Below are 25,626 nucleotides of genomic sequence, written 5' to 3'. Positions count from 1 at the left end.
GTAACCCATCTGCTGTGGTTATGGAAGCGTAAAGAAGGGGAGGCAGTGGCCTAAATGCACAGTGGCCCCTTGGGCAGATGGTTTTCCAGTCAGTGGATTATTTTAAAGGCAAGCCTTGATTTTTAACCCTGATTTCTAAATGATTGCCTTTGTCATAAAGAGCTAAAAGTTTGGGGAGTTGGTTGGAATGCTACTGTTCAGTGTGCTTGAGCTGACTTAATACAGTCGACTGGGTGCTTGAACAGCAGAAGTTTACTTCTTAGCAGATCTGGAGATCAGGGACTCGAGCTTGAGGCTACAGCTAATCCTGGGTCATTGCTGGCTGTCTTCCTGACTTACCGGGTTCCAATTGCCAGCTACGTGTCCACATGGGCTTTCCGGTACATGGCCAGAGAGCTGCTAGAGTCTTTTCTTAAACAAGATCAGGATTATATGCATTTACACTTAATTACCTCTACCCTGACACCACTCCTCAAATCCAGTCACAATGGTTTCAACCTAGGAATGGTTATGGTTGTGTTCCTGCTGTTGCCTTTTTGAGTGTATTTGACTAAGTCCTAGAGTTGCAGCCAGTCCTTCTACCACCTGGTGGTACTGCAGTACAAGAGAAAAGCTCTGTCGAAAAGCAGACACCCACTAAGTCTTGGCTGATAACCAGATTTAGTTATTCATCCTTTGCCTATGGCTTATTGCCACTTGATCTGTTTAATTTTTACTAGTATCAACATAAGGGGGGGCATGGTCCTAATTTTCTAGCTACAGATTAGATTTAGCAAGATGTCTTTGTTTTGCTTTGATACAAATCTCAACTATGTAACAGGCTGTTCTTGAACTCAGTCCTTCTACTTCAGCCTCTAATGATTAAAAGTTAAGCATTTTGTCAACATTTATTTCCAGGTCTTCGAGGAAACTGGCTTTGATATAAAAGACTATATCTGTAAGGATGACTACATTGAGCTTCGGATAAGTGACCAGCTAGCCCGCCTGTACATCATCCCAGGAGTTCCAAAGGACACCAAGTTCAACCCCAAAACCAGAAGAGAAATTAGGGTATGTAAGAGTTGAGAATCTTTATAGGTTGCTGTGGAGTTGGTGTTAGCTACTCTTTGATCATAATCAACTAAATGCAGTTGTTTTCTTTCAGAATATTGAGTGGTTCTCCATTGACAAGTTGCCCTGTCACAGAAATGATCTGACGCCTAAGTCCAAACTTGGCTTGGCCCCTAACAAGTTCTTCATGGCCATTCCCTTCATCAGGTATGTTCATTTTGTAAGCTGTGAAGCTGGCCTCACTGCTGCTAGTTCAAAGACTTTTAAATGGATTGTTAATGTTTCCATAGACCACTAAGGGACTGGCTGTCTCGAAGATTTGGAGATTCCTCAGACAGTGACAATGGGTTTTCTTCAGCTGGTAGCACACCAGCTAGACCCACCGTGGAAAAATTGAGGTAAATGCGCTCAAGAGAGAGTGGCTTTCTGGTGTCTTTTAGTACATCTTGCTTCTTGAGTGAGAGAAGTTTAAGATTCCTCCTTAGAAGCTCTGTTGTGCTTTAAAAGTTGCTGAGAAGATGAAAGGGGTTCATTGGAGGGAATTTCTTCTGGCACATTTTTAAATCGTACACTCGAGGATACCAATGGCTTAGAACACTAGGAAAAGGGAAAAAATATGTGTGTTGAATATCTACTACCCTACATTAGTGATGTTTGTTTCTGGAGGTGATTGAATGGATATATTGTGGTCTCTGTTGCACAGGAGGTGAGAGATGCTGATGACAGAATTTGTTTGCATATGAGTGTGTATGCTTACATGCCTGTGTGGTCATGTTTACATAGGAGGGCAAAGGTCAACCTCCTCGCTGTCAGTTTGGTTTTGATACATGGTCTTTCATTGGCTGGAGTGCCAAGGCTGTAGATCCCTGTTTTGCCTCCCAGCTCTGGGATTACGAACACATCATCAGGCTTGGCTTTCTCACACGGTTCTGGGGATCTAACTCGTGTTTGTACAGCAAGTATTTTAGCAACTAGACTAAGATACCTATCTCCCCAGCCTGCCCGCTGGCTGTGATATGGAGAGGACCAGTGTAAACTATCAGTAACATTAACTCGATGAGATCTTAGGACAGACTTGGGAAGTAGCATGGTTAAATATGCATATTGTATAATTTTAAAATTGTTTTGTGTAAATGTATATCAGTGTGTATACCATGGTGTGTGTGTGTGTGTCTGTGTGTGTGTGTGTCCTTACAAATGGTTCTTTTCTCTCAGTGTATACCATGGGGTATGTGTGTGTGTGTGTGTTTGTGTGTGGTGGGTGTGTGTGTGTGTGTGTGTGACCTTGCAAATGGTTCTTTTCTCCCACATGGGTCCCTGGGATCAAACTGAGTCATAATCAGGCTTGCCCGCACACCTTTGCCCACCTCCTCTCACTGGCCTTAGTCTCTGTTCTTTTCTTTCTTTTTCGTTGTTATTTTGTTTGTTTTGTTTTAAGACAGGGTTTCTCTGTGTATCCCTGGCAGACCTGGAACTCACTCTGTAGATCAGGCTGGTCTGGATCTGCCTGCCTCTGCCTCCTCAGTGATTGGATTAAAGGCCCCTCCACACTGTCTGGCAGTTTATGTTCTTATAAGCAGCTTGCCGTAACTTATATTGCCAGAGTTGTGGTTTTGTTTATTGTTTTACATTATTTTCCAATTTGGTGATCTTTTTAACCTAGGAATTTAATTTGAAAAGGAGATAATATGAGTAGACTACATTTATGGTTAATAAAGTTTAAGTACTATTCCATTTCTAATGACTTTATGAGGAAAAGAAATTGGATTAAATGCCTTAAGAATCATTTCTGTCTTTTAAAATATATAAGTATTGTTATTACCAAGGTGCTGCTAATAGAAATAAGAGAAACAATATGCAAACAGAAGTCAGGAAGACAAGAGTGTGCCCCAGAGTATGAAACAGATATTACCAAGAAGTCATTAGTGGAGACAGTCCATCACTGAGCAGGTCTCCTCCAGTGTGCGTGTGGGAACTCTTAGTCCGCAGGGTTCTGCTCTTGTTGGTTTAGAGAGGGTTTGCTCAGACTTCTGCTGCTTCCTGTATTTATTTCAGTCATATTCTGTGATATGTTGGAAGAAATGTTACAGTTTTGACTGATAGAAAATAAATTTTATTATAAGATTTATCCCAATTTGGTTTTTAAAAATACCTTGAGACAAGGTCTCATTTTGTAGCCCAGACTGCCCTAGAACCCAGAATGTAGCCCACGTTGGCCTCAGACAGAGCAATCCCTCTGTTTCAGCCCCTTGAGTGCTAAAATCACAGCTTAGAGCCACTATGTTCATGACTCCATGTGTTAACTGGAAAGCGGGGCAGGCTCTGAGAGCAGCCCGGCACTCTTGCTGTGCAGGTCTTTAGAGCAGAGTTTGTGTGATATGGGATGCGGTCTGAAAGTCCATACATGACAGCTTAGTCAGTGGGGCCTGGCCTGTAAGAAGCCAAAGCCAGTTCTTTTGCATGAAGGCTGGACCATCACCTGCTGACTTACTTCTGCTGTTTGGTGACATTCATGTTTTCCTATAGGGTAGGGAAACTTCTTAAACTTCATCCTTTCCATCTTGACTCCTTTTGCCTACAAAATTTTTAGACAATCATAAGCCTAGGTATATAGGTATGCATATCAAACTTCCACTGATAGCCAGACATTTATTTTAGAACAGTTTTTTTTTATACATAGTATGATTCTACTACTCATTAAGATTAAAGCAAATTTGCATACTAAAGAGATAGAGGTGTTAGTATTTACTAGAAGAATTAAGTCATAGCTGTACACACCTTTAATCCCACTGGGGGAGAGGCAGGAGGTTCTCCTGAGTTCAAGATACCCAGGGCTACAAGGAACCCTGGCTTAAAAGGAAACAAAAAGAAAAATGAGCTAAGTCTTAAGTAAATATTTTTACTGCCAGACATAATATAGATGATGTCTGTAGCATTTTTCAGAGTTGACTAATACTTAGTAATATCTGCTTATCCGTGTTCAGAACACTGCCTTGTGTATATAAATACACAATACAAAATAAAAGGTGTATGCTTAGGACCTTGTCAAAGTTGTTACAGATTTTGTCCTAACTCCAAGCCAAGATTCATTTAACTAATTTTTATAAAACTAAAGTAGGCATCTCAGGCAGCAGTTTTCAAAATGAAGCATTCTTCTTTAGGGTGCATGTGCACGTGTGCACAGGCAGGCAAGCCTGGAGAGGTCAGAAGACAACCTTGGAGTCACTTTGTCTTTCCACCTGTTGATTCCGAAGCTTGAACGCAGACTCCTGGGCTTGCACAGCACATGGTTCTACATCCTGAGCCCAAGGAGGCATTCTAACAGAAAACAATCTAACGATGGACTGATTTCATACCTACATGCTGGGGGTGTAGGAAAACACTGAGGGCCTTGGCATTCCACAGCAAAACCCTTCTCTTTCTGTAAGAGTCAAAGTTACGCTGTATACCTGGGAAGCCTGCAGCATAGTCTAAGCAGAGCTCGTCCCTGCAGTTCTGCCGTGTTCCTCGCTTGATGCTGCAGTCAGTACAAAGTGTGCATGTTGCATATCCAGAACTAAGGCTGCCGTGAAGTCAGGTGATGCACCATCCAGACACGCCCCCGATGCAGTGCACACCGGGCTGCATTAACCTGGTTTTCACACATTCAGAAGTCTTTACTGTTGCAGTGTTTTGAATCTCTCGTGGTTTAAGGAGCTGTGCTCTAGAAAGTAGCCTAGTTTCTCAGATCTCATCTAACATTGGTAGGGTCTATAACCACCCTATTTAATCAGATCCCTTACTGAGACATCAGGAAAGAATGTGTTTTCTATCCTATTAAGAAAAGTCCATATACATTTCTTTGCCTCAACTAAATGTAGAAAGACCTCTATTTAAACTTTAAGAATATAGTTACTTATAGGGAGGGGATGGTATAAAAGCCTGCGATAAAAATGATGGATTATTAATGTACGAAATATTTTCTAATACCAGTCAGTTTTCTAAAAGATGGGGGAAAATATAGCTGTCAAAGATGATCAGAATTTCTGCTTTAAGCTGGATGTGGTGGACTTTAGTCCCAGCACTCAGCAGGCAAAGGAAGGTGAATCTTGAATGTAATGACAGCCTGTTCTTCAGAGTGAATTCCAGGCTACACAGAGGTGCCCTGCCTTGAAAAAAATTTTTTCTGCCTTTATAACTTAAAATTAGCGTGGGCAAAGGTGGATACTGAAAGGTAAAGCTCATGGTTGGTAGGTTAAACTACCGAGGCTTCCAAGACCTGCAGGAAAAAAAGTCACCGTATTTTTTAAATGTTGGTGTAGTCGAACAAAATTCCGCCACAGCCAGCAGCTGTTTCCTGAAGGCTCTCCGAGCGACCAGTGGGTGAAACACAGGCAGCCGCTGCAGCAGAAGCCGCACAGTAACCACACAGAGGCGGCGGACCCTTTCAAAGCAAAGGTGAGTGGGTGGCACTGAGGTGCGTTCATTTGATCGATTGGCCTCAGAATCACTGTATGCTGAGGTGCTGTGTGTAGCAGTTAGTGGGGCTCTGAATTGCTGGGATGTCGTCTGGGTTCCAGCGTGTGACCGGAACAGACCAGAGACTTATCCTTCATGGAATGAATAATTCCTTCATGGAATGGAGTGAGCCTTGGAATAAATCCAGTGTGGTAAATAATGGAATGTTACAGTTGAGCCTTTTTAATATGTCCACCATGAAAGGTCTTAAGACAGTTCTGAGTTAAGGTTAATAGGCTCTATTGTTTATGGGAAAGGGGCAGTATGTTATAACATGTTTTCATGCAGTAGATGCCTATACCACAGTTCTGTTCTGTTCTGCGCTTAAGCTACTGTGAGATGGCTTGGTGGTTTCCCACAAGTTAAGTGTACATTTCTCACCTGACTCAGCAGCTCTGCACCTACATAGGTAAACAAATGAACCAGAAACAGGGCTCTGATGGAGAATTTTACAGCATCATCTGGAGCTCGTGCCCCGGACTGTTTGCAGCCTTCAGAGAGTGACGTTTGGATGATCCTGGAAGACATTGGCTGGGTGAAATAAGGCAGGGACACAGGCCTAAAGATTCCATGTCCTGTGCCTACGATGGGCACACGGTGCTTAAGTAGTGATTATGGCTGCAGGTAGTAGCAACTTCACGAGAGGTTCCTTTTTGTTTGGAACAGAGGTTTTGTTTTGAAGAAGTAAAATGTTTGGGAAGTGTGCTTGTGTGGCAGCGTGGGACTTCCCCAGATCTTAACTCTCCAGAACTACACAAGAGTCACACAGCAGCAGAAACGTCTCTGGTGTGGGATAGAGTGCTGCAGGGGTTGACAAATGTGGCCTGTGCCACACAGTTACACAGAAAAGCGTGGCACAGGGAAGGAAACACTGAAGAGAAAGGCGAGGCTGAGATCCAAGGTCCGTTCCCTCGGTGACTGCTTGCCAGCTGTCTCGGCAGCTCCCCGTGTTCCTGTGAGTGAGCAGGTGGGGTGAAGAGCAACGTCTTTGTTAGTCACATTCATTATTCATGTTCTCTAAAAGAGCTGACTTTCAAAATTTGAGGTAGAAATTGACATTTGAAAAAAGGTATCTAAAGTTCAGACTACAAGCCCAAGATTTTAAAACACCAGTCTTTATTTTGTAAAAGATTATCCTTTCAATGGCACTCACTTGCTTATTATAGTTTCCCTGATAGTGCCTACTGCTTCATTTATACTTTAAGAAGTGTGGGGGCTGGCAGGACGGCTTATCATGTAAACACGCCCTGCACCACCCTGACAACCGAGTGTGATTCTGAACCCAAGTCTGCAGTGATGTCCTCTGACGGCCACCCACACAGACACACACTGACACAGTCCCATCCACAGACACAGACACATACTGACACAGTCCCATACACTGACATAGACACACACTGACACAGTCCCATACACTGACACACACTGACACAGTCACAGACACTGACACATAGTCACATACACTGACATACAGTCCCATCCACAGACACACACTGACACAGTCCCATCCACGTGTGATGTGGAAGAAGCCTAAAAGAAAGGAAGCCTCGTGTGTGTCCATGTGTGCTCCGGCCTCTTCCCAGCTCCGTCTCCACAGCCCTTGTCTGCCTTTGCCCCGGCTTTCACTTCTTTTTATCTTCATGCTGCAGTTTGACTCTGCGGCTTCAAGCTCTGCCCAGACTTTACCTCTGAGCTGTGCCCCGCCATGTTTTTGTATTATAAGCAGTTTATAAGCAAGCATGGGATAAAGCAAGAGGCTTGGAAAGGACTTGGGGAAAGATATATTTGCTGTTTCCTGTTTCAGAGATTGTTCCTTTGCAAAGCAGTCTTCTAAGAAAATAGATTGGCATGACACTGTATAAATGTTCAAATGGTGTGTTATGAAATCTATTCAATGGAGATAAACATTCGTCTGTGTGTGTGTGTGTGTGTGTGTGTGTGTGTGTGTGTGTGTGTGTGTTCCTGTGGCTTATACTGTAGATTTACATGTTTTTATTCATATTTTAACAGAATCAAAATATGAGAGGGAATGGCAGAAAACAGTATCAAGACTCACCTAATCAAAAGAAGAGAGCAAACGGAGTTCATGGCCAGCCAGCAAAGCAACAGAATCCCTTGATGGTAAGAGTCGTGTGCTCGGGTGCCCAGTAGACAGCTCTTGTTTCTAAGACCCGAGCAGGCATTGTCTAGACACAGTAATGCTGGTTTAGTTCTTATTTTTATTTGATTTTTAGCGATAGGATTTTATAAAATTTAATTCTGCACTATTGTCTTCATGAACTAAAGCTTACCGTTCTTTGGCTGTTCTTCATTACAGGCATCCTCTATTTTTGCCTTGTGTGGTATTATTTACATTAATTTTTAAAGCCTTGAAAACACTATCGTAGAAACAAGCATTTTTCCCTCCTGAAAACCCATTGTTCAGAGGCCTGGGGGGGGGTGGCTGTGGCTGAGAGTGCCTGGTGCTCCTGAGAGGCTGCAAGTGCAGTTCACGTGTGCCTCTAACTCTGCCTCCTGAGATTTGAGGCTATCTCGTAACTTCTCTGGGCATCTGTACACATGTGCTATAAATACACACATACACACACACACACCTTCTTAAAGGTGTTAATTGAATGTGTATACTTTAGCTGATACATAAGACTGCAGATATTTTGGGTGCCATATGCCTCACTAGTTGGATATATGGTGTAATGTTTATGGTGAAAAGCTTAAGCCTGACATGCTGCCACAGTGCTTGGGAGACTGAGGCCGACGGGATGAAGGCTGGCGTTGAAGCTAGCCCGGGACGTAAGGAAACACAGTGATTGACAGTGCTTTCTTCCAGCTTTACCGTTCACTGTGGTGCTTCTGGGTAACAGCACACCCTGCTGTAACTTAATAGCTGTAATTCACCCTCCTCCCATCCTTCCATGCTCCCTGCTCCTTAGCTTTCATCAACACCATTCTATTCACGGCTTCTTTTTTGTGAGATAATCTGGTTTTGTAGTCCATCCTTACACTGCAGTTGAAAATTTCAGAGAAAGTTTTCTCTAGAAGAGAGTTAGCATCTTTACTGATCTTTTCTGTTAAAGTCTTGACTTTGAATGGAAAAAAAGAAAAACAAAGCAAAAAACCCATTAGCCTGAGTGTCTTAATTACAGTGAGTGTGGCTGTGATGAAAGCACTATGAGTCAGGCAGCGATGCAGAGGCCATAGAGGTGCTGCTCTCTGTCCTGCACCTCGTGGCCTGCTCACGCTGCTTCTTTGTAGATCCCAGACCACCAGCCCAGGGATGGCGTCGCCCGCAGTGGGCAGCTCCGCCCCCACTGAGCACTAAAGAAACTGGCCTACTGGCCTGCCTACAGAGGATCTTACTGAGGCATGTCTTTAGGTTCTCTCCTCTGAGATGACTTTAATTTGTGTCAAGGTGACATCAAACTCTCTGGCACAGTTAGGCCCGAGGGTTACTTGACTTGGGTGTACCAGCTCCACCAGTAAACGAAAATTTATCTGTTTATTGTCAGACTTTTCACACTTTTATTTGTTACCAAAAACAAAACAATCAACAATAGATATTCTAAAGACTTCTAACAAAAGTTAGAAAATGTTTCTTTAATGATAATTCAATGTCAATATCTCTTATGAAGTTGCTGTGTAAATTTAACTCTTTAAGAGGTTCCATTTGCTCTTGAGATTTGATGTTTCAAATTCGTTTGAAAAATTTTGAGATTTTTTTTTTTTTTGTAAAAAACTTGTATGCCCTAGTGTTTAGTCTTTCTTGTTCTTTCTCCGTTATACTGTAGAAGTGTGAGCGGAAGAGGAGGTCCTGTGTGTGCTATGGACAGAGTATGAAGCAGGTTGTCTTTCTAGTTCTAACTCACAGATTTGGGTGTTGCTGGGTTGTAGGGTTTTGGTGTTTTTTAAATATTTTTTAATAATAAAGTTTTAAAACATTGTAAAGTTTCTAAGGGAAAAGCAGTGATAATTGCAAAGCAGAATGGTCTGTGAGAGGTCACAGTGATCAGCCAGAGTCTCCAGTTTAGGGTCATCCTGGGCTAACAACACTGTCCTCCAAATCAAATCACACAACTCTGTTAATATGCCTTACCCCACAGGCAGGCAGGGATGAAAAGTTTGAATGTTGAGTTGTGTGTTCCTGAGTATTTTAACAAAGTATAGGATTTGCTACTTGCTTTTACAGACTAAAACTTGAAAAATTGCCTAATTTTTGAGAGTCTAAATGTCAAAATTCCTCCCTTTCCTCTGTTATAAAACCAGGAAAAAGATGTACATTTCCAAGAAGTTGGCATTCTAACAGTGTAGCGTTGTGGGTCTACCCTGAGTCAGCAGAAGTGACAGCAGTGGTCCACACTTGGCGGGAAGGAATGGTGCTCACATGCAGTTAGGACTGGGGATGCTGCTCACTGCAGAGTGATGCCTGGGTTTGATTCCTAGCACTGGGATAGCGAACTGGAGGGGCTGTGGAGCCGTCCTGTGCAGAGGTGGGGAGCTGTAAACGGTAGTGTTCACAGCTGTTATGTGCTCCAAATTGTTGAAAAGTTGGGTTTAATGAAAACCCACTGGGGATGATGATTAGATTACTAGTTTAATTTTCTTCTTGAGATGTTTGCTCATGTAGCTCTTGAGTTTTAATAAGTAACAAGAGACCACTGTTCATGTGTTTGCTCTATAGAAATGTGAAAAGAAGCTGCATCCACGAAAACTTCAGGACAACTTCGAGACAGGCAAGCGATTTCTCTTTAAATCTGTCCTGTGGGGCTGGGGCATTGGTGGGCTTGATGGTGGTAGTAACCACACAGGATGGGCTGCCTGTGTGCTGCAGAGTCCCTGTGTGAGCTTCTCTCGGTAGAAACTGGCTGGAAGGAATTACTAATAAATGATCCGGACAAATAAGTTGTGTTGAATGCACTGTTTCTTCTGTAACTGTTAGACCCTGGGTCCCCATAAATAAATGTCCTGAACACTGGCTCCTGGGCTAGGGGAGTGGGGAATGTGGTAATAAGGGCGCCTCATTCTCCTTCTGCCTCTCTAGGTAATGGGATCAACTTAAGGAACGTTCATTCATCTGTTTTTTTAAACAAGAATAAGAAGAAAAATACTTTTTAAAATCTCTTATGACTAAAACTAAAATTTTAACTTAATTACTTTGTAAAGTGCTTCTAAGTATAATAGCCTTTACTTAAATGATGCTGCTTCTCCTTCCTTGTATACGGAATGTAGTGTATCTGGTTTGGAAACGGTCCTAGTCACTATTTTGTCTTAGCGCTTTTATTGCTATGAAGAGAGACTGTGACCAAAGCAACTCTGAAAAAAGAAAGCATTTAATTGGGGGCTTGCTTACGGGTTCAGAGGGTTGCAGCAGCTGGCAGACTAGGTGCTAGAGAAGTAGCTAAGAGCTTTCCTTCCTGATCTACAGACAGCATTCAGAGAGAAACATTGGACCTGGGGTAGATTTTAGAAACCTCAGAGCCCACCCCAGCAACATACTTTTTCCCACAAGGGCATACTCGTACCTTTTCAAACAGTCCTTCGCCTGGGGACTAACTGTGCAAACGTGAGCTTACGGGCAGCTCTTGCTCAGACCCCAGAGAAACTGACCAGAATGAATCTGCAAAGTTATGTTAGTGCCACTGATGATCGATTAATAAATGTCACTTAAAGGTATAGTGCACTGCTTTTCTTAGGTGCTAATCTGAATAGTATGAAATGTCCTTGTGCTGTGGTTACATGTTCATCCAAATCTTCCATACTGAAAACTCTTAAGTGAAAAGTGCAGGGCATGGTGGGCACACCATGAATCCCAGCACTCAGGAGGCAGAGGCAGGTGGAGGAGCTCTGAGTTTGAAGCTAGCCTGAGGCGGCGGTGGCGCACGCCTTTAATCTCAGCACTTGGGAAGCAGAGGCAGGTGGATTTTCTGAGTTCGAGGCCAACCTGGTCTACAGAATGAGTTCCAGGACAGCCAGGGATCCACAGAGGAGGAAAAAAAAAAGAAGGAATGAAGCTAGCCTGGTCTCCAGAATAAGTTCCAGAATAGTCGGGGCTATACAGAGAAACCTTGTTTCAAAAATAAACAAAAGGAATGAAGGGCATTATTTTGTTTATTTTTTAAATATTTAAAGACAATTTTCACATGCAAATCCATCAATGATCCATTGATGGCACTGTCCTGAGATGGTTAATTGAATCACCTCCATCTCTAGGAGCAGATACCAGAGTCAAACTTTTCGTAATTTGTCTCAAGCAATTGTTAAAACAAATGAAAAGGAAAGCTGTCTAAAAGAGATGCCTGGGTGTGAGAAGCTAGCCCTAACACCCTGGTGTAGCCACATATGGCAGTGCACATGTTTAACCCCAGTGCCCATGGGATTGGCCTGGGGCGCCATCTCAAGGCTTGGACTGATGCATGAGGTTGTCATCTGACCCACATGTGTATGCCATGACATGCATGTGCTCCTCGTACATGATGTGAATGCACATGAGGAAAAAACAAAGATGCTCTAACCTTACCATGGAGCTTGTCTCTAAACACAGGGCCTACCATTAGCATTTAGAATCAATGTGTTTTCATGTTTCTTTTGACTTTTGGTCCTGTATCCAAAAGGCATTGCTAAGCCTGATTGTCCAAAAGCTTTTGATGTTTTCTGTTTTAATCTATTAAAACGTGGTAACTTCAACTGTATTACCTGTACTTCTAATCTTTACAATTTTTTTTTGTTTTGTTTTGTTTTGTTTTGTTTTGTTTTGGAGACAGGGTTTCTCTGTATAGCCCTGGCTGTCCTGCAACACACTCTGTAAACCAGGCTGGCCTCGAACTCAGAAATCCGCCTGCCTCTGCCTCCTAGAGTGCTGGGATTACAGGCGTGCGCCACCACCGCCCGGCTTCTTTACAATTTTTTAATTGTAATTTTTATATTAACCTCTGTCAAGAAGCTTTGGTTACTGTGGCACAAAATACAAATATAAGAGCTAAAAATAAGTCCATTTTAAAAGCAGGGGCCTTAAAGGGTAGGCTAAAAATCTGAATTAATAGGAATAAGTAGAGATAAGCAGTAATTGATTCCACTGAATCCTAAGCTGAGGTGTTTAGGATTGACTCAGGTTACAGGAAGACTTAACACGCAGTCCACTTCAGTTTCCCCCTGTGAGTGGGTGAAAGGGAATATCTGGTTAGCTTTCTGAGTTACTATCTACTAATTTTGTTTCCTAAGCAGATGCCGCATGTGACTTGCCTTGTTCTGGTGAAGACCCGTTGGTAGAACATGCTGAGGGACATTCTGTAGCATGCAATGGACATTGCAAGTTCCCGTTTTCATCCAGAACCTTTCTGAGTTTCAAGTTTGACCAAAATGCTATAATGAAAATCTTGGACCTTTGATCCAGCAAGTGTATTGCAGAAGTCCCACAATCTGAGACCTGTTGCGTGTGAGTGGGTGTCTCCTCAAGCCTTACCTTTCTCAGGTATTTGAAAGAAATGCAGGGAGGCAATGTTTCTAAAGAGACTTTCTGTATAAAAGAGAAACTAGAAAGAAACACAAGTTTGCACTGTAAATGCAGTTAGAACTTTTTATATGGATTTACCGTTTCAGTGTTTGGAGCCAAGTTTTAGTTGCCTGTGGTTTTCTGTCTTTCCCTTATTGTGCGTAACTGTTTTATATTCTGATCAAGAGTTGTTTTGATTGCATCATCAGCAAATAGCCATGCCTATAGGAGTGCTTCCCCTCTATCTTAGTGATTGCAAAAGCTTGCTTATTGGAAACTGTAAAAGGAACTTAGAACCCAGTGACCAGTGAGCTGAGCGTCAGAGCTGAACTGCGGCGGCCGTTAGGCTGCAGGCGTCTGCTCACACCTCTGCTTCTAACCACCGAGAGTCTAACCCTTCCTTCCAACTGGAGCTTTGTCAGTTCGTTTAGCACCTCGTCTCCAAAACAATACTCATTTGCACAATGAACCTTGAGCACTTCATCGGGGCCATATCCACAGCCGGAAGAGTGATGGAGTCGGTGGGGAGCTGATGCTGTAATTTCAAGCTATGATGTTTGCTGTCAAAAACAAAACCAAACCCAAACCTGTGAGTGCTGGAGCAGAGGGCATGGAAGCGAGTGGCTGGCACTTCTCTAGGTCCCTCTGTTGAGTTTTGTGCCATGATTATGCTCATGTGAAACATCTATGAATATTCTAGTTGCATGAGTCTTTGTGGAGAACTACATTCTTAGTTCTATATTGCATCTCAGTGTTGATCTGTAAGCTGATATTAGGTTCCAGTTTGCAGTAATACCAGAGTGACATGCTTTTAACTCATATCTTGAAGCCCCTGGGTTATAAAGAGAGAAAGAAGGGTTATGCAATTTTCCCCAGTACAAGTAAATAAAACATGTCACTGGGGGGCCCTTGAAGTAATGTACTTAGGCCACACGTAGGAATGTATCTTATATTTTGCTCCTTCAGAATTCTTAAACCAAACACTCGTGACAGTGCCCATTTTGCAGAGAATCACCGGTTGTTGAGGACAATCACCAGAGCTCTAAAGAGGCAATACGATTTTGGCTGCACCTGACCTTACTGAGAATCTTTCCTGTACACGTGCATCGGTTGTGTGCGGTTTTAACAAGTGGTATCCACAAAGTATATCTCTGCTTATAAATATTACTATAGAAATCTTTATTCTGTATATGTAGCCTATTTAATCGGGGTGCTACCTAACCCCATGGAACTTTAAAAAGAAGGGCTATTATTGTGAGGAAGTCACTTGGGATTACTGCTTTGCTTTAGCTTTTAAATGACTGATTTTAAAGAAGAAATTATATTTATTAATGAAAGTGTCACTCGGTGCTAAGCAGGAGACTTCACAGTGATAACAGTGTGTTTGGAATCTTCGTGGGACTGCTTTGTGACTCCTCCTGTGACCTTTGCTTTTTAATGCATTGTATGATTGTGTTTAGAAGCCCTTTCTGGTCTTGTCAGAAATACAGCTGCTTTGCTTGGGTCTTCTTGAGCCATATTTATAGTTGGTCCCAGCATTCCAGATTTCTGTTAAATGGTTAAGGGGGTGAAAGCTGAAAGCCAAAGCTTGCCTGGCAGTGAGCCACTGTCACTCCCTGACTGTCATCTGGAAACCATTGTGTGCGTGTGTGTGTGTGTGTGTGTGTGTGTGTGTGTGTGTGTGTGTGTGTGAGAGAGAGAGAGAGAGAGAGAGAGAGAGAGGGAGAGAGAGAGAGAGATTGATTTGATTCTTTTTAAGTGAGCACTTCAGTCAGTCTCTGGTGCCTGTAGAGGTTGGATTCTCAGCTCTCAATTCTAGAGCATAATCAGTTAGTTAGCAGAAGGTATGGCCCTTAAAGTGGTTGACTGTAAGAACCAACCAGTGATGTGCTGCTTCAGTAAACGCACTGCAGAACAAAGCAAGGGGCTGGTTGGGATGCAGTTAGGACAACTTAGGCTTTAGGTCTGAAATGTAAGGTTTGTATGTATGATGTGACTCAACTATGCAGAAAATGTTCAGTTGGCGTCCTTGTTAGTGTACGTACTTCTTCACTGTACAGGTTATCTGAGAGATCGTATTTAGCACAGGACTGGATTTCTTCTCTGGGCTATGTTAGCATTTCTTCATAGAATCTAGTGATGAGGATGCTGAATATGCAATAATGTGCTTCTGTGCAGTGCTGCATTTAGAGACACTAGATGGAACAGTAGATACGTCAGCCTTATTATTTGTATTTGAGAGGTGAGACTTTGAAATCACTTTTAAACATCCTTAGGATCCAACTGCATGTGTTCCAAGGTGCAATGCACTGTGAATCTTTTTAAGTCTAAGTTTATAGGTGCTTTTTTAATGTGTAACTTAAGTGGTTTGAAGAATGTTAAATAACTTTGTCTTTAACCATTGTACTCAAAGAGACAAAGGATACAGTTTACATACTTTCTGTAAGATTTTGTTAAGAAATAGTGAATGAATGACTCTAGGATTTCAAACAGCGATTTCATCCTGAGACATGAGCACTTGTAGGGGCTGGAATAACCTAATAGATCTGATAGCTTGAATAAATTGGTGGCGACATCTTGAAAGATCTATCTAGATTTTTGTACCAATATGTGAAAGATAGTTGCCCAGAACTGTCAGAGGGGTTGTGGTCACTGCTTGCCGCTTTGACCTTTGAATATCATTATTTTTATATTAAATACTAATTAGTAATTACAGATAATGTAGCTATATAGCAGATTAATATGCTGTAAGACTTGGCTGTGCTTTTTCTTTTGGAGGTTTTAATAATTTACATGTAATATCAATAAAATGCACATCTAAGAGAATGACTATAGGAATTAGATTCCTCTATAAAATACTGTGTTTTCTAAAAATGTCAAGGACTGGCACCAGTGTGCATTAAAAACCATTTCATTACCAAATTCCTTACCAGTCCTGTTTCTCTAGCATTAGTTCAACAAGTAAGGAGAGAGTAGGACCCGGAGAAGATCATTTGCTGGGCAGGTTTTATTCCTTTAATGCCTCTTGGCCTTTGCTGTGTCTGTGTGTGCCATGTTGGAGATTTTAATGACAGCTGTTGTGTTCATGTTCTCTGAGGCAGTATTTTCTTTGTATTAGTATTCATGGTTGTATTCATTAACACTTCTTCCTCCTGCTTTTGAGCTGGATATTGTGTATTATTATTACTGAGAGAAGAAGTTCAAACGTGTTACGGCTAGAATTGACCATCAACAAAGGGCAGCACTCCCGGGTCTAAGGTATTCTTCACCTTTGTGTGTAGTGTTACTCCTTAGAGCTCAGGAAAGCTGTGCGAGAGTGTCCTAACACTTCTGAAGACATTTGTATAGTTTCTTAAAAGGCCAGAAATGGGCTTACAGTAGGCCTCTCCACATCTTTCTATCACTATATGTAGAATTGTCACTCCTGAAGCCTGTGTCAGAAGGCAGATTGAGATCAGCAGTATGAAATTTGTCATAAGGATCTTGCCATTTTTAAACTGTATTGGGAAAGGATCTTGAAAAGAGCGGGTAGTCCACAGTTGCTGGGCGGAGTGAGGAAGAAACTTGTGCACATTCTGGCACGTGAGTGCTTCCAGGAAGGATGCTCAGGTGAGAAATGTGGCCAGCGCCCCGCCCAAGCAGAGTGGAGCAGTGCAGTTCTTCCCAGGCATTTTCTACTCCTTGGTGAAGTATTGTTTTCTAAATATGATGTCCGAGCAATCCATGGATGCTAATGGAATTCTTTTCACCCTAAGGACCAGTGTTTGAGTTCTTTGTGTTGATCAGTTCTGCCGAGCTCTAGCCTCTCTTGAGTTTGAGGGTTTTTTGTTTGGTTTTCATTAATTTCTTTTTAATGTGTATGTATGTTTTGCCTGTATATTTGTTTGTATACCACGCTTGTGCCTGGTGCCTAAGGAGGCCAGAAACTGTGTGTCAGATGATTTCCCCTGGAACGTGAGTTCAGAGTGTTAGAAATGGAACCCAGGTCCTCTGCCAGTGCTCTTAACCACTCTGTTGTTGATAAGATAGGCAGAGTGTTGTGGAAGTGCTAGCAGTAGTTTCCTTGTGACAAACAGCATTTGTCACTGACTACATTCATTGAGAAATGAAGACTCAGCCCACCCTCCTGGATAGAACTGGATGTAAGGGCATGCATTTGGTGTTGTTTGTTTGGGTTTTCCTTGTGTACATCTTTGTACTTTGTGTTAAAGCTCAGAGGCTTCAGTTAGAGACATGTTCAGAGTGGAATATCTAATTTGAAGCCAGCCATAAAGAGATTATATTAATCTTGGGTCTTAGTGTAGCAGAGGATTGGGTTCTGTCTCCTTGTCACAGTTTCAAAGGAATTCACCTCAAGATGCTGCTAGCTGGGCAGCATTGCCTAAGGGTTCCCCGAGAAAAGGAACCATGGGAGAGTCAGTTTCAGGGTGTGGCTTGGCCGTCTTTGTGGACATGGGCTCTTTAGTGGCAGATAAATGTATCTGATTCCGGGGTTGTGGTTTCAGTTTGCTGAGTGTCCTTGTCTGGGCATCTGTTTCAGTAATCCTCAGGCTTTTTGTTTGTGCTGTGTCTCTAATACATCTGACACCATGAGAATTTGCTGTAACTTTAACTCCTGAGCCTCAAGTAGATAGAAGGGCTGTGTTCTTTCTAGTCAGTGTATATAGCTGTGAAATTGGTGTGGGAGCACAGAAAACACTTTGAGGATCTCTTCAGTAGTTTTAGAATGAAATGGGCAGCATTTCCTAACACTCAATTTTTAGGATAGTGACCTTTTAAAGTAGAAGGTAGAGTACTTTGAAATTTTAATTATTTGATCCAAATGGGTAAAACAATAGTTCTAGACTGGTGAAGCCTTTAGGACTCAATTGTACACTTCTAAAGCCATTTCTCAAGCTTTAAGAAACTTAGCAGAGCCTTTGCAGTGTTCAGCAGAAGTATGAAAGTAAGGAGAGGTGCAGCCGCAAGGCTGTGTCTGGTGCTGGCGGATGGCTGGTGAGATGCAGGAATACTTGCGGCATCTGAGCAGTAGTGGACTTGGACGCATGGCATGCACGGTACCTTGGAAAAGCATGAGGCAGTGCTGCAGGAGTCTGCGTTTCACTAATGTCTGTGTAGCACATTTTAGGTCATGTTTGAATGTCTCACAAGTGTCTATTAAGTGTCAAATACAAGAATCCAAGAAACTGAGCCTTTCATTTTTTATGTTTCAAATTAGGACAGGGGACAATTCACATCTGTTGTGTAAATTTTTTTTCAGTTCACCAAATAGGGCAAAACAGTAAAACTATTAACTTTGTTTTAGTTTTTGAAAACTATTTTTTTATATTTGCTGATAAGTTTTAAATCTTATGGTAGTTGTAGAAATAAGTATTGACTTACTAGACCTATGTATAATTCAATTAATCTGTTGGCTTCAATGAAACCATAATGAATCTTCATGAATGTTCATGTATTTAGCTACTTAAAATGATATTCTCTTAATTCAGATAGTTCTGAATCAGGCCAGTAGAGATGATGCACATCTGTAATCCCAGAATTTGGGAGGCAGAAGACAACCTGGACTACAGAGTGAGTTCCAGGACAACCAGGGATTACCCTGAGAAACCCTGCCTGGGGGTAGGGTGGTTGGGGGGTGGCAGATGGAAGGGGTAGGGGAGAGTTTAACAAAAATGAAGCATACAGTTTAATTTGCGTGCAAAAGTGAATGAAATTGGTATTCATATGCACTGTGTCTTAGGTTTGTAGCAGTTTACAGTGTGCTGTGAGGACCTGATGTTCCTGATAATTCTAAATGTGTCTGGGAAAGGTATAAACATGCTGAGTCATAGAAGCTACCAAAAGCTGGCCTGTGAATTTTGGTGAAATTACTTCAGTAATGATACAATGTTCAGTGAAAAACCTAGGTTTTAGAATAAGTAGGTTTGTAAACTTTGTTTCTTTGTTAATTGGTTTTGTTTTATATGAAATGATTTAACATAGAATATTTGCTGGACTTATAACCACATTTTATATTTTATTTGGAGAAAGATGATGTAAACAAACCCTTTACATGATTATGTCTGTGATAATATGAAAGTATTTGTTTTATTGTAGTTATTAGTCAAATATTTAGGGAAACCAAAAAGGAACCCCCAAAATAGCTTGTCAGGTTCACTGTAGTGTGACAACATCCTTTAGTACTGCATTTATTTAGTGTGCCCCCCCCCCAAGTTAGGTGTATATGGATGATTGGAACTGCTTTTCACCTACATTGATGTCACTCATACATTTCCAGTGACTCGGGTCTATGAATTAGTGATGCTGGAGCACTGCCTTTCCAAAGATGTGAGGTGACTTGACACCTCTGTTCTTTGCTGAGGAAGAGTGTACTAGAATATCTGAAAGCGTTTCGATGTGATCCACACTAGATTAGGAGCTAAAACCATACCTTAAGGACTGCACTGACAGTGACGGGAGGCCGCTCGAATGGCTTTCTGTTAGATGCTGTGAGCTTCGGTCTAACTCTAACGAGTTACCCATAACCTGGGCTGCTTAGGCACAGTTAGTTACCACTCTACCTTTGCTTCTGGTCCGTCTTCTTCTTCCTATAGCTGTAAGTCATTGATTGCTGTTACTGGTTATTGCAGGTTATTACTCTGGACCAAAAAGGTTAGGAATGTAGAGTTTAAACGTGAGAAGTTGTTTGTATTCGTAGAAATATAAAAGATGGAATTGATTCAGAGTTGAAAGTGCCCTGTGGGGATGTGGACACCACCTTAATCTCAGTTCAGCTTGGATTTTAAACAGGAGTACAGTGGTGGGCAGGAGATAAAAACCGCCAGAACCAGGCTTTCCAACAGAATGTCCCATGTCCCGGCCTCAGGAGAAATGTGCTGTTCTCTTAGAGTCCTCAGCTATGTAACTGCTATCAAAAGTACTTTCCATGTAGCAGAAAGTCTGTTTCAGTACTTGTGATGTGCTATGAAACTGCTTGTTATCTCCTAGGTTACATTAGACTTCCTGAAACATTTTTTCCCTGTTTTCAATAGAGAACCTTCTGTTTATGCTATATGTGAAGACAGCCAAATAAAAATTGGTGATAAATGAGGATTTTGTTGTTTTTCTTGTTCTGAAATGGTCTTACCTCTGGGCCTGAATCAGTGTAATCATCTCTGGTTTATATTTGTATGTGTGGCAGGCAAATGGTTCTACAGAATATCCTTTCTCTTTAATTAAAGCCAAATACAAAATGCAATTAGAAATATTTATTCAGAATATAAGAACGTTTGTAAAATATTATAAATGTCTCTGTATAAATAAATGGAGTTTTTTTTTTTAAACAGTTCTATATCAAATAACACAAATTAGCTATTTTACAGCAGCTAAAAACTAAAGGCATCTGGAAACTTTTAAAGCTACAAGTGAGTCTAAAAATTACAAGGTATAGTACAGTGTTTAGTAGCCACTTTAAAATGACACTTTCCATACAAGCAGAACAGCACTGACAGATGCAAACACAGTCACATGTGCTTAGGAACAGCACATTCAAGCAGGAGTTTCTAATTCAAGTGATATAAAGAAACACGTTTTCAGTGAATAAAAAAGTTAAATTTCATGCAAAGTAAGTTAACATTATGTCTAAAAAGCAGATTAGAAATAGAAGTGAACATTTGTAATCTTTGCTTCAGGTCCTAACAAACTTGGGCCATCGGGCTCTTGAAGGTAAGTGTCCTAACAGGAGCACTGCAGAAGAATGCCTTGGACTCTAAACAACCTCTTCCTTATTCCCGCCATGGAAGAAACCGGTAGAGCACCTGTGCGTGTGTGGAGTTCTCCACAGAACCTGCTCTGTGCTGCTGAGTGGGCACTCGGGGTAATTATCAACACGAGACTTGGAAGATCAACTAGTCAAGGGTGTTGTTACCCACAGTGGCTCTTTCTTGTCTCTGGGATGCAGCTTTTTCTTTCTTTTTGAACACATCTTCAAAATATCAGACAACGTATTTTATATTGGATTACCAAAATTGTAATAATGCTTGCCAGTATGTGAAAATATCTTCCCCTCCACAAGCGTGCTCAGTTATGCTGGGGTCACAGCATCTCAGATGAACACAAAGGTGACTAGAAAATGAATTCAAATGGGAGGCCATGGGTTCAGAGCTGACCTGTGTAAACATGGGGGCTCCATTTCTCAAACATTTGAAGGGTAGGGCTGGTTTCTGTAGCAAGCCATTCATTCCTGCTTTACAAAGAGTTTGCAAGCTGTGGTACCCCTCTGTCATATAGGTTCCATTGGCTAAACAAAATCAGTTGCTGATTTCTTCCACAATCATATCTGCAGTGTACCACAGCAGGAAATACTGCTGCTTGAGCTCTTGGACCCATACCCACCCAACTCCCCGCTAGGACTATGCCCTAATGCCAATCAGTGCAGGGATTTTAGCCACCAAAGAATTTTCTTGGCTGGGCTCTTAAAAACACTAAGTGTAGTTGTATATACACTTGGTGAACGTGGTTGTTTTTACTTAGGGCACTGTGTTCATATAATGGCTGGACGTGCATTTATAGAAGAAGTGTTTGGACCAGTGAGAGCGGAGCGAGGGTTTTGTGACTGTCTTCATGCTTTTTTCTACACTTCTCTTTAATTCCTGGCAGCTCTAAAGGAGTTTACAATATTTATATTGTTGCATAGAAATTTGGGGGGCCATAGCGTATGGAGGAATGCAGAAGCCTGGTAGTTCTGAGCCATGCCAGAGATGGAGAACAGAGAACTGAGAAGCATTTCCTTCCTGTTGGTAATGTCTAGATGTAGGAACTAGAAGACTTCCTGGTCTCCCTCACAGTGGCAAGGTCCTTATTAAGCCTCCTCTTCACGGTTTTTAGAATAAACGCCTAAGGCTGTGTGGCCTGGCCTGCTCTTCCTTATAAGAACCCTGCCAAAGCGCTAATTTAGAGTTCTTGGAAGACCTTGTGCACACATGCATCTGAAAGGACATGCGCACTAGGCTAATAAAGATGTCCTAGTCAGTTAAAGGTAGCATCCAGTTTCAGGCACCGAGCACATCATCAGCACAGAATGGAGTGAGTGGAAGGTCTCTGCCTCCACGGGGGGCATTGAGCCCTCATGTACACCTGGAGTAGGAGACAGGGACAAGGGTAGGTCGCAGCTGGTCACATGACAGCCTTTATATGACTCCAGTGGAGGCTATCTTACTGTCATAGGCACATTTGGCTGATACACGTGGGCTTGGTTGCAGTGTACCAGGGCCAGTCATAGACAGATGGGTTTGTCCACCTCAGTTCAGAATGGGGAATATAGTCCAACGAAATATGCAGTGGCGCAGTGACTCCTGATGGGCCTTTTTGTTCTATCTTTTATGAACAAATTAAAATCAAGATAATCTTGTTTGCCTGAATAGGCATGTTAATAGAAACCATTTCCTATTTAGAAGTAGGTTCAGGAAGCTCCAGGTTCAACAAAAGGGAAAATTACCTAGGCCCCTGTGATCACGTATTTAATCAGTAACGTTCAGTAGCTTCCATAATTCACATCAGCAAATGCCCGCTGCTTCAAACTCAACCAACATTAACAGTTATAAGGAAAAGATTGTATAGCCCTTTCCTATTTATTCAAAAATTGGGCATTGCCAAAGTTTTCACCAAGTCACCATAGATTTATGTACTTAGAAGTGCAGGGGAAGGCCAGGTAGGATCCTTGCTTTGAGGGCTTCCCTGTGGAGGACCTGTGGACCTAGAAGTAAGGGTTCTTGGATTTTCCCAGACTGGGGGGTTTGGGGGGGAGGGGGCTACCTCGGCAGGCAGCCTGTGATCCCTCCCTAATTTGTATCTAAACATTCTGCTCTTGATCCCTTAGAGTATCACCTGCTGTCCACCGCTACATCTGGATGGTCAATGGGAGGCCTAACAGCTCTTACCTGGACTGCGGTGTGTCAATGACAGCCTTGCCTATCCCAGGTTGCTTGGTGGGAGGGGCAGACATTTTTGAGGATAGCTGGGGAAAAAAAAAACCTGAAAGCTAATTTTACCTATTAAATTCTTGGAGTGGTAGAGAGGCAATAGATGTTTTCTACCTACACATTTTCTGCATAACAAAATACAACTTTACCCCAAAAAGTGAACACTGTGTTACTCTTTGCCGCATGAAGGACTTGGCACTGGTCTGAGAAGGAGCTGTTGAGCTTTTTTTTTGGGGGGGGGTGTCTGTCGTAGGAGAAGGCCAGAACATCTCTCCCTGCTGCACAGAAGGTGGAGAAACTTGTGTTTGCTTTCTCAGAGCATCCCCACCCATAGCCAGGAGTCTACAGTGAAGACACGGCCAGCTATGCTGCATCTTTCTCTTAGATAACCTTGGCAGTTGGACCCATTTCTCTGAGCAGATGAACAGTATTGGGGGCTGCAGGGGGGCGGGTGGAGAGCTAAAAAGCCAAGCTGCTCTTAAATTGTATCCGTGAACTGCAAAAGGCAAAACAGTAAAGGCTACAATCAGAACTAAAGGAATCTGGGATACCTCCTGGAGTTCAGGTACTTTGAACCTGCCTCCCAGTCACCAGTTTACCTCAGGAAGCCTATTGGCCATTCCCTCATCAGTCAGAGACTAAAGGGTCAGTGGCTTTAAATGGGATAAAGCCTCTGGCCTTTGGGGAGGCGGGGCCCACAGGTGCTCAAGTGGCTTAGGTTTTGATTCATAATAGAAGCTATGTAGTGCCCTGCACTGGACGAGAGCTAATACTGTTTTTTGTCTTTTCTGGAAGAAAACCAGGGTAAAATCCTGGCTTCTTTGCATAAGTCAAAAGTATTCTAAATTTTACTCTTGCTAGAAGGGAAACTGAGCCCTGCGTCTTGAATAAAAATGAAAGATGCTCTTACTTGCCTAGAGCAGAACGATCTACACGCAGCCCGGGCATTGCTCTATTTGAAACCGCACTGTGTCTGGGATGCCCAATGCCAACACTGTGCAACCTCTGGTCCATAGCTCCCAACTAATAATAACTCAACGGCTATATTTCAAGAATCTGGTACCATGGGACCTGAAAAGCGGAGCCCTGCTGCAGTCAGCTGCCAACCTTAGATGCTGGAGACATCCAACACACTGTCACTTTTCCCTTGGAAGAGGAAGGAAGAAATCTGGGTGTCAGTAGAAAAGTTCACAGCCTATGGGGGGAAAAAAAAGGAGGGGGAGGACTTGGAAATCCACAAATGCCTGGATGATTGAGAACTGGAATGGTGAATGCAATGCAGAAACAAGATGTGGCAACTCTTGTGGCTGGAGCCACTGTAGGTGCCCTCTGTGGTCAGGCCTAGAGCACCTGGTGCCTGTGCATGTGCTGTCCACAGTGCCATCGTGACCACACACACCCCCAAGGGTGGAGCCTGTGACCTAAACGCAACCTTTCCACAGTTCCTCCCAACAGTCTCTCCTTCCCTGGGCCCTTCCTCTTCTGAGGACTCCAGAGGTGCTCGAGCTTAGCCCCTTGGGGGCAGAACTTTGGTGCCAGAGTGCCTGTTAGAGTGAAGTTTCGTTGGTATGTGGCCTGGAATTCTCTTCCTCCAGCAGTGCTATTCTTTGCTTGAGCATCCTCACTTGGGTCTCATGTCGCTCCACCATGGCCATCATCTGAGATTCCAGCTTCTTCAGCTTGTTCTGATGCTTCTTCTTGGCTTTTTCGTAGGCAGCCACCAGATTGCTGTGTGGGAACAGAGGTAAATAAGTAAAGATCCATCCCAAGGAATGAGAGACACCCAGTGCTTATAGCCGGGTCACAGGTCGAGGGCACTGCTCTGAAGACGGATCCTAAGTCCACTGATAGACTGCCCAGGTCTAGGATTCGGGCTCAAGCATATGAACCCAGGCCCAGGCTGTAGGAGGAGTTAGCCAGCAGCACAAAGTGGCCCCATCCAAAACATAAGAGGTTGTTAAATTTTAGAAATTTTAATAGGTGTAGTTGTTTCATGGCTGCTGGCTACAGATGGTCAAGTGTAAGTTATATAAAGTGTTATCTCACCCAGGACAGGAACAGATATTTTCTTATTTTACATTTAAAATGTTAACCACTTTCTAGGTCTTCCCTCCAGACACCCCCTTTCCCATCCCCCTTCCCCTGCCTCTATGAGAGTGCGCTCACCCACTCCCACCATCCCGCCCTGACATTCCCCTACACTGGGTCATTGAACCCCCTCAGGTCCAAGGGCTGCTCCTTCCACTGATGTCAAACAAGGCCATCCTCTGCCACATATGCAGCTGGAACCATGGGTCATCCCTCCATGTGTACTCTTTGGTTGGCGGTCCAGACCCCAGGAGTTCCGGGAGGTTTGGCCAGTTTGACACTGTTGCTCCCGCTATGGGGCTGCAAACCACCTCAGCTCCTTCAGTCCCTTCTCCAACTCCTCCATTGGGACCCCAGAGCTCAGTCCAGTGGTTGGCTGCGAGCATCCACCTCTGTATTTGTCAGGCTCTAGCAGACCCTCTCAGGAGACAGCCATATCATCACTTCCTGGCATCCACAATAGTGTCTGGGTTTGGAAACTATGGGATGGATCCCCAGGTGGGACAGTCTTTGGATGACCTTTCCTTTTGTCCAAGTTTTGTCTCCATA

At 42.8% G+C, this 25,626-nt stretch overlaps 2 protein-coding genes across 4 annotated transcripts in view; one reads left to right on the top strand and one right to left on the bottom strand.

Moving 5' to 3' along the window:
* The window catches only part of Dcp2 (decapping mRNA 2), a 43,046-nt gene extending 22,926 nt beyond the window's left edge, over positions 1-20,120 (top strand). For both annotated transcript variants that reach the window (XM_052155940.1, XM_052155941.1), the window contains exons 5-11: positions 898-1,050; positions 1,145-1,257; positions 1,341-1,448; positions 5,352-5,487; positions 7,558-7,668; positions 10,223-10,274; positions 12,763-20,120. In XM_052155940.1, the coding sequence (XP_052011900.1) occupies positions 898-1,050; positions 1,145-1,257; positions 1,341-1,448; positions 5,352-5,487; positions 7,558-7,668; positions 10,223-10,274; positions 12,763-12,926 (837 nt within the window). In that variant the 3' untranslated portion in view covers positions 12,927-20,120. The remainder of the gene's footprint in view (positions 1-897; positions 1,051-1,144; positions 1,258-1,340; positions 1,449-5,351; positions 5,488-7,557; positions 7,669-10,222; positions 10,275-12,762) is intronic.
* Positions 20,121-23,030: 2,910 nt separating this feature from the next.
* Mcc (MCC regulator of WNT signaling pathway) overlaps positions 23,031-25,626 on the bottom strand; it is a 231,444-nt gene continuing 228,848 nt past the window's right edge. For both annotated transcript variants that reach the window (XM_052155938.1, XM_052155939.1), the window contains exon 17: positions 23,031-24,717. In XM_052155938.1, the coding sequence (XP_052011898.1) occupies positions 24,537-24,717 (181 nt within the window). In that variant the 3' untranslated portion in view covers positions 23,031-24,536. The remainder of the gene's footprint in view (positions 24,718-25,626) is intronic.

The sequence above is a fragment of the Apodemus sylvaticus genome, chromosome 13 (genome assembly GCF_947179515.1).
Source record: "Apodemus sylvaticus chromosome 13, mApoSyl1.1, whole genome shotgun sequence".
In the NCBI taxonomy this organism is placed as follows: domain Eukaryota; kingdom Metazoa; phylum Chordata; class Mammalia; order Rodentia; family Muridae; genus Apodemus; species Apodemus sylvaticus.
The sequence above is the reverse complement of the archived record's forward strand: the minus strand, read 5'-3'. Positions and strand labels throughout refer to the sequence as shown.